The sequence below is a fragment of the Culex pipiens genome, chromosome 3 (genome assembly GCF_016801865.2).
Source record: "Culex pipiens pallens isolate TS chromosome 3, TS_CPP_V2, whole genome shotgun sequence".
NCBI classification, from domain to species: Eukaryota; Metazoa; Arthropoda; class Insecta; order Diptera; family Culicidae; genus Culex; species Culex pipiens.
In genome coordinates this window covers 141,349,580-141,362,113 of record NC_068939.1, presented here as the reverse complement: position 1 = coordinate 141,362,113, position 12,534 = coordinate 141,349,580, and the positions used below count along the sequence as shown (strand labels likewise).

At 37.6% G+C, this 12,534-nt stretch overlaps 2 protein-coding genes across 6 annotated transcripts in view; one reads left to right on the top strand and one right to left on the bottom strand.

The window, feature by feature from the left end:
* Positions 1-12,534, top strand: part of LOC120417504 (organic cation transporter protein) — a 90,810-nt gene that overhangs the window by 22,049 nt on the left and 56,227 nt on the right. The window contains exon 1 of one of the 5 annotated variants that reach the window (XM_052709638.1): positions 9,601-10,381. The exons of 3 other annotated variants lie outside the window; for them this stretch is intronic. The gene's annotated coding sequence lies outside the window, so the exon portion shown is untranslated. Of the gene's footprint in view, positions 1-9,600; positions 10,382-12,534 lie in introns of those variants that run through there. One more of the 5 variants, XM_039579582.2, reaches the window with a different exon arrangement.
* On the bottom strand, positions 2,022-4,526 carry LOC120417506 (40S ribosomal protein S6-like). The gene is made up of 2 exons (XM_039579584.2): positions 3,787-4,526; positions 2,022-3,348 (listed from the first exon to the last, which is right to left on the bottom strand). Exon 2 carries the CDS (start codon positions 3,153-3,155, stop codon positions 2,628-2,630), a length of 528 nt encoding a protein of 175 aa, XP_039435518.1. The 5' UTR covers positions 3,156-3,348; positions 3,787-4,526; the 3' UTR covers positions 2,022-2,627.

Sequence of the window (12,534 nt, the reverse complement as noted above, 5' to 3'; positions counted from 1 at the left end):
ATTCCGAAAAATACCCATTGAGTGAAATTTTAAGTCAAATTTTCATGTATTTTGTCAATAAATAGTTTAATCAAAAAAATGTTGAAAAGTGTTACTTTTCGAAACAAGTGCTGAAAAGTTCAACTTTTTTATTTTTGGTACAGAAAAGTAGGCCATTTCGTCGTTCAAGAATGACAGAAAAAGTAAGTAATTTCACGACGGAATTGCAAAATAGTAGTTTATGCAACAAGTTGCAAAAAGAGGATTTTTTCAGCACGAGTCGTACATTTATCCAACGAGGTTCACCGAGTTGGATAAATACGAAGAGTGCTGAAAAAATCAAGTTTTGCAACGAGTTCCATACAACATTTTTTGCAATTCCAAAAAACACACACTGAGTGAAGTTTTATGTCAAATTTTCATGTATTTTGTCAATAAATCGTTTAAATCAAAAAAATGTTGAAAAGTGTTACTTTTCGAAACAAATGCTGAAAAGTTCAACTTTTCAGCACCCATTTGAGTGCTGAAAAGTAGAACTTTTCAGCATTGATTTTGAAAAGTGTTGCTATTCGATTCTGTTTTTTCTGGTACAGAAAAGTAGGCTATTTTGTCGTTCAAGGATGACAGGAAAAGTAGATAGTTTCACGACGGAATTGCAAAAATAAGTTTTTCAGTTTTGTTTTGTTAGAAACGATCAAAAAAAAATTTTTTAATCTAGAAGCTCATTAAACCTATTATGGAAAAGAGTTCATTAGGTCATTTTCATTTAAGACTCTACAACTCAACCCTGCCTTTTTTTTGTTTGATTGCCATGAGTCCACTGCGACCATTTATTTGATCTATTGTCGACCTGCTGATCTATTTTTTAGATCTGCAGAGGCTGCCAATTTGCTGTTCTTGGGCATTTTGGGGAACAAAGCACACGCGCTATTGTTGAGCAAGTGTGTTGATCTGTCCACACGCCGTAACATTTTTCCTTTCCTCTGTGCTGTTGTACTTTCCATATGTGTCGCTAGAACTGAAGTGCACTTTTTTTATTACGCTACTTAGGATGTGTTCCCAGTGAAATCCCAAAAGCCCGGGACTCTTGCTAAGCAGTTTTTTTTTGTCCCTCCAAGCACATTTTGCGGTTGGGCCCAGCGCACTCCGCAGATGCAAATATACAGAGCATAGCCGGTCCTCGAAACATGTCAAAAGTACGAGGAAAGGTGGTGCCAAGCCATGTGGGTTTCAAACCACGACCTTCCGTTTATCAAACGAAACCTAAAAATCCATTTCCAACCTTTTTTTAATGTTTAAAAGGCATTGGATTGAAGACTTGTGTGACTTTGCCAATGCTTTAAAAAAATTTTTTTTAGGGGTCAACTTTGGCTGGGGTTTTTACTAAAATTTCCTATATTTTAAGTAAAAAGAAATATATTCAGTAATTTTTGAAGTGTCCCAGATTGTGTCTTTACGGATTTTTTGTTTCAATTTAAATGATAATGGTGCCATTTAAGAGCAGAAATTATGAAAAACATGCGAAAATTTAAAAAGTCTGTAAAAACATGAAAAAATTAGAAAGGTAAAATGTATAGGAGGTGGTAGATAGGCCAAATATTTCCAAAAACTAAGATAAATCAAACAAGATAAATGCAAATTAAAATACTTAAGAAACAAGAAAAACATAAAACAAGAGAAGTAAAGTTTTTCGTAGAACAACTGTTGCTCAAAATGACCACCTAAACACGGGGAAAATAAAAATGTTTGAAAAAAAATGGCCAATAGAGGGTTAAGGGAAGAACCTTAACTGCAAGTTTTCCAAAGATTAAAAAATATTCTATAGTTTGGATTTAAAAATAAGATACAGTCCAAGCTCGACTATCTCAAGATTTGAAACCTTTGGCTTATCGAATCGAAAAACAATATTTTTAATTGTTTTTTTTTAAACATCAAATTCAAGTTTAGCAACCAATATTAGTTAAATTTGAGTGACTTATTGCCAGTCATATGTTCGCCATATTGACGGCACACAAGATATTTGAGCACAACAAAAAATTATATACACGCAAAACCGCCAATGCGAATTTTATGAGCATTGGTACCAGAATCTTGAACATCGAATGATCATAAACGATCATGAGAATTCGATGCTCAAAGCGCGTTGACCATCCGATGTTCAACTTGTCTTTCTCTAAACTTGACAGTTGGTTTGATTGTGTGCGTGTCGCCGCCCGCAGCTTTTGGCTGTTTGCACTATTCACCACTGGCGGCGCCACTGTACATTGCTGCGGCTAGGCTAGTACTGCTTTTCACCACTAGGTGGCTTTTTTTCCCCCCAGGACGCAAACCAAATATGTACGTAAAATATTAATTAAAACATTTTATTTTTATTGCTTCAACACGGTAAATAAAACAAATCTAAGCATTGAATATTGAAATCACGCTCATTTAAGTTTTATTTGGTGTTCAAGCAATAAAAAAAATGTTTTGATTCATATTCCTCCTAAGAATATGAGATTAAAAAGCAAGCAGTATTTTGTTTTATTAATATCAAATTGTTATGTTAACTATTGATTTAAGTCTATTCTGCAGAGTGTGGTAGGATTTCTTAACTCTAAATTTTTGTGTCACCATTACGATCAAATTAGATAAACCGCCAGGCCAGGTCACCTCTTTACTTCCTCTGTTTCTCCTCCTTCTTGGCCGCGCTGCCATAACCGATCTGCTCCGTCCTTTTTCACGATATTCTTTTCCTCGGCGACAGCTTTCTTGCCGGCCTCGGACATCCTGACGGTCTTGGCCTCGTCGCGCTTCTTGGCAGCTTCGATCAGTCTTGTCCGTCTCCTTCTCGGATCCCAGTGAGTTGAGCGATTCACGCATCGAAGACAGTCGGGTCCGGCGGCAGATACGCTCCGACGGCGCAGGGCCAGCACTTTCATGTACTCGGTCGTGACGCAACGCTTCTTCTTGACCAGACGATGTCTCTTGCCTTGAAGCACCACCAGCGTGATAACACGCTGGATTTTGGGCGTTTTGGACTTAGCCTTCTTGCCGTCCTCCTCCGGCAGCGGGTACTTCACCACAAACTTGGCCAAGTTGTACAGCTTGCGGATGTTGGTCGCAGGCTTCGGTCCGAGACGGCGCGGCATGGTCGTATCCGTCAGTCCGCGAATCTTCTGACCCTCCCTCAGCATGTTCAACGCCAGCACCGGCAGGTTTGGTCAACGATGCAACAGCGGACCGACTTGCGCTTGTGATCACCGGTTTACCAGCCCACGAAGCCGAGTGGTTGTCACCCGGGCCAGCATTCGTTAGCCGAATTAGTCGTAGAGATTTTCGTCCTGCTTCGAGAGGAGTCGTCAACGTTGCAGCTGTGATCGGGTTGATCTGAAAGTAAATTATAATTTTAGTTCAGCGAGTAGTGAGTAAATGTTCAAGAATGGTCTGATCTTCAATTGGTTTTCCGAGGGTAAGTATTTGTGGGTTGAGTGCTTGGTGTGAATTGCTCGGGAATACTGCGTCAAGGGTAAGGTGCGAGGCAAAGTTCCCGGAAGTTGCCCAAGGGCGTTGTTTCCAAAGAATCACACGCTGCAGGGTTCACTTCACAAGTACATTCTCTACCACATGAACGCATCTGACGAACCTGCCGTGATGGCCAACGGGCGCTGGGAGATCAGTAAAGTCAAGTGTACCTTTTATGCTTGGATCGTTTGCCGCACGTGGACTACTCCCTAAAGCACAGCACCGAGTACTCGGAGGCTACTGTTTGTCCCCCTGCGGCCGATGGAGTTAGGTGGCACCTGGCTGCACCAGAAAAAAGCTCACCTGAAGCATTTCCACCGTAAAAACCGCAGCACGTCATCCTTCTTGGCTTTTTGCACCATTCGAACAACCCACGGCGACCAAAACCGAGACAAAGTAGCCCCAAATTGCTCCGGATCTGGCGTGACACCGTATAGTACACGAATTCGCCACAATTCAACGCCTCGTAGTGCAGCCAAATTCCCTCCAGCCGTTTCCACTGGTACGGTGCAGTTTGACTTCCAGCGCAACTCCCAGTGGACGTCGGAACAACGCCGGACACGACGGAAGATTCGAGCGTACTTGCGTTGATGAGTTGTTTTGTAGCAAACTTCACTGGAACGAAAAATATCGCGTTATCCTGAAACCTGTAAACAAAGCAGACACTTATTTAAACAGTCGGGAATCGGTCAAACTTACCTCGGCCGACTTTTGTGGGCCAGTTTTTGCTTCAAACTTGGTGTTATTTGCCGATAAAAACTATTTTGAACGCAAATTCACCGTGACTAAAAAAACCGCGCGTGAAAATATCAAAACAAACTGCAATTGTCAAGCGTTAACAAAAACAAGTCTTCGCTATTCGAAGGGTGCAAAAGAAGAAGTTCGCTGTTCAATGAAGCTTCGCATTGAAACACACGCACACTTTGATAATTGTTGTGATGGTGTTAGTGTAAATTTCTAAATCTGACCATTCGATGTTCACAGTTGTGAACATCGGATGGGACAAGCCGTTTGAGCATTCAACGTTCACCGGATTTTCTTTGCGTGTAGAATCCTAACATTTGATCATCGATAGCTTGAACTGTAGTTTTTAAAGTATATATCTATTTTGTAAATTGTGCTATCTCGCGCATGTAAATCTTGGAAATTGATGTTGAAAATATAAAACAGGATCAACGTAACACCTTATAATGTGGCCTTCTTAAACCTTGCGGTGTCGTCAACGGATCCACAGGCGTGTATCGTTCTTTTTGCGACAAGACTCTGCCTCCCGGGTCTCCTAAGTGTGAAGGTATGGCACGGTGAGAGGGGGCACCGAAAACCTATATTTACACCTAGAATTTTTTGCGTCACCTCGGAATTCGAACCAGCGACCTCTGGATTGTGAGTCCAGTCGCGGTCCGATTGATCCACATAGGCAGACAAAACATAATGCAATGAAAATGTATTTTGGATTTTGCCCGTCAGTTTTTTGCCTTCCTTACTGAGGTAAGGCTATAATCCTGCTCTAAAAATGAACTTCAATTATTTCCGGATTTCTTGCTTGTCCAATTTTTGGAAAGAAGTGAATAAGGCAACTTCCATACAGGAGGATGCAGTTAGTTTTTTTCTTATTCTTCCCTATTTTTTTTGAATGTTTAAAAAACTGCTTACGTTTAAAAGCTAAAGCTCAAAAAAGTATTGAAATCCTTATTCTCATTCAAAATGTATGTGCTCAATTTTTTGAATCATTCAGCTCTAGAACGATAATTTTGAAATATTTAATTATTAAAACATGCAATCTCTATTCTCTTAAGAAAACCAAAATAAAAATAAAACATGCTTGTTTTGAATATGTTTCCTTTATAAAACTCAATTTGATTCTTTTTAAAACGTATCGTGGAGTGCATAAAAAACCTTGAAATTATGCAAAAATAATGATCTCTTAGCATTCAATATTTTGTGCATTGGACTTTGTTTTCGCAATTTTTTCAGCCTTTTTTACCTTTTTATATTTGACCTTAAATCATTTAATTTTTTAACTGGTTTAGTTAGGTTTAAAAAATCTGTTCAGAAAATTCTTAGCTATAATATATTTAATATTAAACTTCGCCAATTCAGGATACTGTCACCCAATTTCACTGATTCAAAAAGCTATCAGATTGTTCAAAGTTGCACAAGTCATCTCCTTCCGCAACAAAGTCAACAGTTCGGAGATTTATGGCTTAACAATGTTCAATTTCGAAAGGGTTCAATTTACCAGTTGCCAATATCTTCAACCTTTATCATCCGTAAAACCAGGGAGATAGAACCACACAACCATGGGACAAAAACTCACAAGTCGTGCCGTGCTGCAAAAATATGTACATGTTAAATCATATTTATGCCGCGATTATGCTAATTCGCTATGCATTATTCGCATATCATCAGCTTTTGGCGCGAAACTTTTACTCTTGGCTCCGTCTACGACGACGATGGTGGTGATGCTTTTTAATGCCATCTTGAGTAAGGCTGTCCTTCTTCTATTCTTGTGCTAAGGCTTCGGTTGTACCTGTGGGTACTGCTCCATAATCGAGGAGAAAGTGGTGAGTTTTACTTTTAACAAAATAGTTGTCCGTGGAAATTGTATAAATTTGTAGCTTTGGATGAAGAGTTTACATTTACAAAATTTCAAATTGAATGAATTTTAGTTGCTGCCAAGGGAAATGACTTCCCTCAGAAGTTTGTTGAATCGTTCTGTTTCAATTTGTTTCACTAACCAGTTCAAATAGCTATTTCCAGTTTAAAATATGCAAATGTGGTGAGGCGTGAAACTTACGATGTCAACGCCATGAATCAGCAGTGCCGTAATAGAATAAACGGCTAAACTAAATAAAATCTATTGAAAAATTAGACCTGAAACTGCTTTCGGCACCTTTGCCTTGTTGCGAAGCTCAACTTTTCAGCATCTTCATAAGGGAAGGTTCGTGTAATGTAAGTCTAGTAGGAACCATTTCCGCTTGTCACTCAGTAAACATGACTTACAATAATCAGATAATTTGACGAATCCTTACGTTCCTCATTCTCAGTCAGTTATTTAATCATCGTTGTACGTTGGTTTCCTGTTTTTTAATCGAAATTCATTTTTTTTGTGATGGTTTCAATGATTTCATTTTGATTTAGCTAGATTATTCCATAATGTAATATTTTTAACTGATAATTCTAATTAAATTGTTAAATTGTGAATTAGCAAAAACGACCAGCATCGTGACCAAGCCAATTTTGTCACGCGACGTTTTCAAATTTGTCACATCACCTGCTTTTCCGTGCAACAAGTTCCAAAGTTGCGTTGCGTCGTTCCGTACCGTACAGCGTGCAACATCTCCCCCCACCCCGTTAGTCAGTTTTGTTTTGATGCCATCTCGTTCTCGCGCCTGTTTCCACCCAATTTCCACCCTCCTCCACATTGCGACTCCATGAGTGATTCAATGTTTGCTACAATGTTGCTACCAGCCGCTCTCAGTGTGAGATGTTCTTACAGCATTTTTCTCATTTTTGTTCTCACGGCTCGTCATTTCCCTCTCATATGTAGCGTCCCCTCTACTCTCTCTTTCTCTCTCTGTCTCTCTCTCTTGACGGTTATAGGGAAAATTTGTGTTGTTTATGTTTGTTTATGTTTTGCCGGATTTTTTTTTGTTTTTTCCATCTCAAGTATAATAGACAAAATAATGTTTTGCACTATTTTACAATTTTGTGAATTTTCAAATTTCAACGTAGTGTTTTGTTCTGCGGACTATGTTGTTTGTTATTATTTTTTTTTTGAAGACGGGAAGGGGAAAGTGGGGCAAGTTAAACAAGCTAAGAATATGCTCGTTAAACCCATAAAAATCGTAAAAACAGTCGTATAATTTGATAATCATCTTATTTCAGGTCTTGAAGTTTAAATGAGTTTAAAAAATGGTTTTGTACCATAAAATAATGATTTTAAAATTATTGTTTTTCAGTTACACATTCTACAACTAGGTGGGCGAGGCGACACCCGTTGGAGCAAAAGGAACAATGCATGAAAAATAATGTTCATTTGATTAAAAATGAATTGTTATTAATTAGAAACATGATATTATATTGTATTTGAAACATTTCATTAATTTTTTAGAAGAGATAATGATATCTTAAACTTTAACTTTTTTCGAAAGACTAACATTATTCAGCCAAATACATGATAAATTGTGTTTATTTATTTTTTCACTTTAAACATAAAGTTAAGTTCTGCGACGCGATTTCAGTCAGTCTGGAATGCATGATTTACCCAATTATTTGTTTCCTGCACGGGTGAAGTGGACATTATGCTCATGTCTTAGTTGATAAATGTGCAATTAATTTTAGTTTTAGCAGATTTTTATACTTTTTTTTCGAAATTTCGGAGACAAAATTGGTGAAAAATATTGGATAAATTTTGAATGATATTGGATAAATTTTGAATTTTTTAAATGAAACTTTTTCTTCATGATGATTTTACAAAATTTTACGCTTCATGAGATTTATCAATAGGGGGCCATCCATAAACTACGTGGACACGATACGGTTGACGATTGTCCACGCTTCATACAAAAATATTTTGTTTGTATGGAAATTGTATACGAAAGGGAGAGGGAGGGGGAGGGGGGGGGTGTAGATTTCCAAAAAAGTGTCCACGTGGTTTATAGATGATCCCTAGGATGTCATAATTAGAGATATTTGAACATTTGTTAAACTTCTGGAAAATTTGTCATGTTGGCAAAGGTCCATCCATAAACCACGTGGATATCTTAGGGGTAGGGGTGGTTCGACGATTGTCCACACACTAAAAAAATGGAATATTACATTTGACGAAATCGTTGAACTAACCTATTATTGAATCATGTAAACATATTTTCGCTGTAATATTGTATATGAGCAATTCCAGCTCAAATCAGGAATTTTTCTGGTATTTTTGTACCCGACCCTCTCCGATTTCAATGAAACTTTGTAGACATGTTATCCTAGGCCTATATAAGCCATTTTTGTGTATATGGAGCCAACAGTACTCGAAAACAACATTTGAGAATGGCGTAAGGTATTTAAATATTTTTGTATTTTGTAATTTAAAAATTACTGTATCTAGAAGCCGTTGCGTCGTATCAAAAAGTGGTCAAAGACAAACTTGTAGGAAATTGGACGGGCTTTCTGAAAAAAATACACTGAAACGAAAATACACGCCACATCTATGAGATTTTTTTATTTTTAAGTCTACAACTTAAATTTAAAGGTGATGTCACGATTTTTTTTCGTTCAAATTTTTTGAAGGAATAGCCTAACAGCCTAGTTACCAAAAGACTGACAAAAAAATGCAGGATGGTATATCACTTCTAAAAAAATACAAAAATCATTTACTCAAACAGTTTTTTTGAAAAGTGGTCTAAACGTCAAAATTTTTAAAAACCGGTAGTGGCAATCGATTCCCCAGACAATTTTACATAAAAATCTTCACATTGACCATTGTTCTTTGTCTTATCCTTGGGAAGATACAGCGGTTTTGAAAATAAAAATGTTGAAAAACGGGGTTTTTCGTGGTTTTTGGGAATTTCTATATGACAGACTTGGTTTTTCAGTCTCGTAAATATTTTTACCGGAAAGCTCGTCCAATTTCCCATAAGTTTGTCTTTAACAGCATTTCAATTGGATGTAAGGGCTTACAGATATTAGCTTAACTACATTGCTGATAACTGAAAATAGAATATTTTTTGCAGTGTGGTAGAAACCTGGATAGTAAATTTGCTTACGTAAATATAAAAACGAGTCAAATCAAAAAGTGGTTTTTAAACTTCTTAATGTTATTACCAACTAAGACCATAGGTAACGTTGACCACCGATCAACACGTGCTGCTGGTTCAAATTCGAAATGAACCGTTTGAGAGTGTATTAAACTTTCTCTCCCACTCTCTCGGCCTTCCCACTCTCTGTTTTGAAAACGTGCGATAACACTCTCGCCCTCTCTCCGCACAGCATCCGCCGTTGAGATGCTGATTCGAGCAGTAGACGTGATGCTGTAAGACTGTCGGATGCTGTGTGTGAAACAGGCGCGCGCTCGATTTGGTTCGCGAAACAGACGCTAAAATGTTGCAAAATATCGCTGGCAACGTTCAGTTCACGCTGTGAATTCGCTCGATTACGACGTGTTTTCCCCCCCAGCCAGGTTGGAGTGTGTGAGACCATTTTGGAGGTTGAAGTTTGGTTTGGTTGCTTTTCCCGCGCGAATTTTCCTGCAACAGTTGAAGGCATTTTTCCGGAGAACAGTTTTTCCCAGTCAGACAGAAGTTGGAGAAAAGGTTTGGAACTGGGGACGGTTTCTTGACCCCCGGCAGGCAGAACCAAGGGCAGTGAGGACGTTATCAGCACGTCGGGTGTTGCTTAGTGTGTCTGGTGGTTTGAAGTGGTTCCAAAATTTTGCACCGACACTATCGGCTAGTACTTGAAAAAAAAAACAAAAAAAAAAAAACGCAGGCAGCCTGCAGCGTCCTCCACTTAACCAATCAGAAACCAACATTTTGGGAAATTCAAAATTAACGATTGGCAGTGTATGCGGTGTCGGTTTCCGGGTTTATTCGTTTCTCAAAGTGAAGTGGTTTTTGTGAAGTCTGCCGATAAAGGCCAACAAAGTTTTTCCGAATTTTACGACCGCGTCGCTTGATAAAAGAAAACGAAAGCTGAAAACTGCGAATCTACATTTTAGAAATATTTGGCAGTGTACTTAAGTGTTGTTGCCGGGAAGACAGGAAGGCAGATCTGGGCTGGTAACAGAAGTTGGCGTCCCGAAGATCGAAACCAGCTGGCCTGTGTTTGTATAGTGGGGGCAGTGAACAGTTTGCAGATTTTGGCTATCCAGTGAACATCGTGACGGAACGGTCAACTTGTGATTCTGGTAAATACAACTATAGTATGGCACTTTATGTTATAAAATCTGGATGGTATAAAACTTAATGGTGAAATATGTTGTTAATGTTGATAATGGTGTTAATTTTTAGCACATTTTTGAGGCGGAATTAACTTTTTTTTTAAATTTTGTTCTCGATTTTTTGATAAACCAAAACTTTACAAAAAGCTTTCAGCAGCTAATGAAACATTTTCAATTCAAAACCGGTATAGGTCTAATTATTGAAAACAGTCCAAACTGCATTATCCAAAATTCTCGTAACATTTTTTTCTTTAATTAATCGTATCATGAAAAAGTTATATTTCTCATTGTCTTAGTTTGGGTCTTTGGCTCATATATTACCCTAAAAAATGCCCCAAAGTGATCTAGTAATAGCCATTATTGCGGTGTTTGAATATTGAAAATATTCATTAGATAATCTAACAGGTAATCAACCACTCGAATCTGACTAATTTGGAGCCGTTGAATTCCATTTGATTCCATTTGGAAGCAAGAAATTAAAATTTCCCAATTTCATGAACACATTTTTTTTTAAATAAAAAAATCACCAAATTTTTTTTACCATGTATTATTTTTTTTCCAGTGTAGTCCGTATCCATACCTACAACTTTGCCGAAGACACCAAATCGATCAAGAAATTCCTTCAAAAGATACAGATTTTTGAATTTTCATACATCAAATTTGTATGGCCAGCTCCCAAATTTGTATGGAAAATTATATGGACAAACTAATGATGCAAAATGGCTTCTTTGGGCATATCGAAGGCACCAAAAAAGTTTCAGTCGGATTAAAAAATACAAAAAAAAAAATCGAATGACCGAAATCCTAGAGAACTGCTCAAAATTTGTATGGCGCTGTCAAATTTTGCTGAAATTTCAGCAAGTTTTCATTTACTGAATCTAAAGATCTAAGATTTAATTATTATTTTTATTGCGTAAAAATAAAAGAAAAGAAGTCACATGAAAATAAATAGCAAAATTTGTTGTGCTTATATTAATTAATTACATCATAATATTATGTATTATTGTAATGTACTTTATTTTACACACACAAAAGAAAAATTTGTTAATATAGAGTTGTGCAAAGTTCTAGAATCATCTAGACATGCCAGGTCTTGTATAAATAAACTTATGATGCAAGAACTAAAACTAAATTTACCATAGAAAAAGTAACCATATTAAAAAAATCATTGTTTGAAGTCTTGTTATGATATTTCCATAATAATACGCCACGTATGATTTATGAACACAATCCGTTTGGACAACATCATCACGTCATGTTGTAACAAAATAGCAGCTAGGAAAAACATATCTTCCAACGGTTTTCCTCCAGCTCTTGCACACTATTTTACCGCAAAACCTTATCGTTCCATTATAGTGATCCGATTTAATGGCCTTCTGCGGGGGGAGGGAGCATCCTTTTTTCCAGATGGGTAAAAACGATGATAACATTGTTCCTACTCGTTCTCTCTCTCTGCGATATGTCTGACTAGCTATCGGTAGGTCAAGAAAAGATAAATCATGCCGTATGATGTTCACGGCCACCACCCATTTAGTGGGGGTGTGTTTATTGTGCGAGGTTATGTGTTACGACCTATCGTAACTTCAATCGGTCAAGGTCGTAAAGGGGAGTTATGGGGATCGGAAGGTTACAACTTATTCGAGCGTTTTCTCAGTAAAACTTGACGCTTCCAGGAAGCAAAACCTTAAATGGATATTCTGTAATCTCTTCATCTGATCACAAGCTGCTGGGAAACTGCGTTGTATACGAACTAAAACTGTATTCACTTTCAGTGCCTGGCCAATTGAATGTTGACTAGACCTTGACACTGTTGCAAATTCTCACATGTGACGTAAAACGATTTCCCTTTGCTCTGTGGCTAGTCATTTCCATTTGCACCCAGGATTCAGGAACTGGAAATGTTGAATATCCCACCAGGATGGTGTCGAATCTGTGTCAAGGATTTTAATTCCATTTGAATTAAGGGATGCAAATTTTGTAACTCGTTTACAACAATTTTGTTTTAAATTGAGCGAAATTTCGAAAAAAATATTCAACATGGTTTCTTCATTTGAAAATCCTATTCCAAATGTATGCTCTGTTTTACAATCGGAAGGTTAACAGCACTGGATAACCAGACA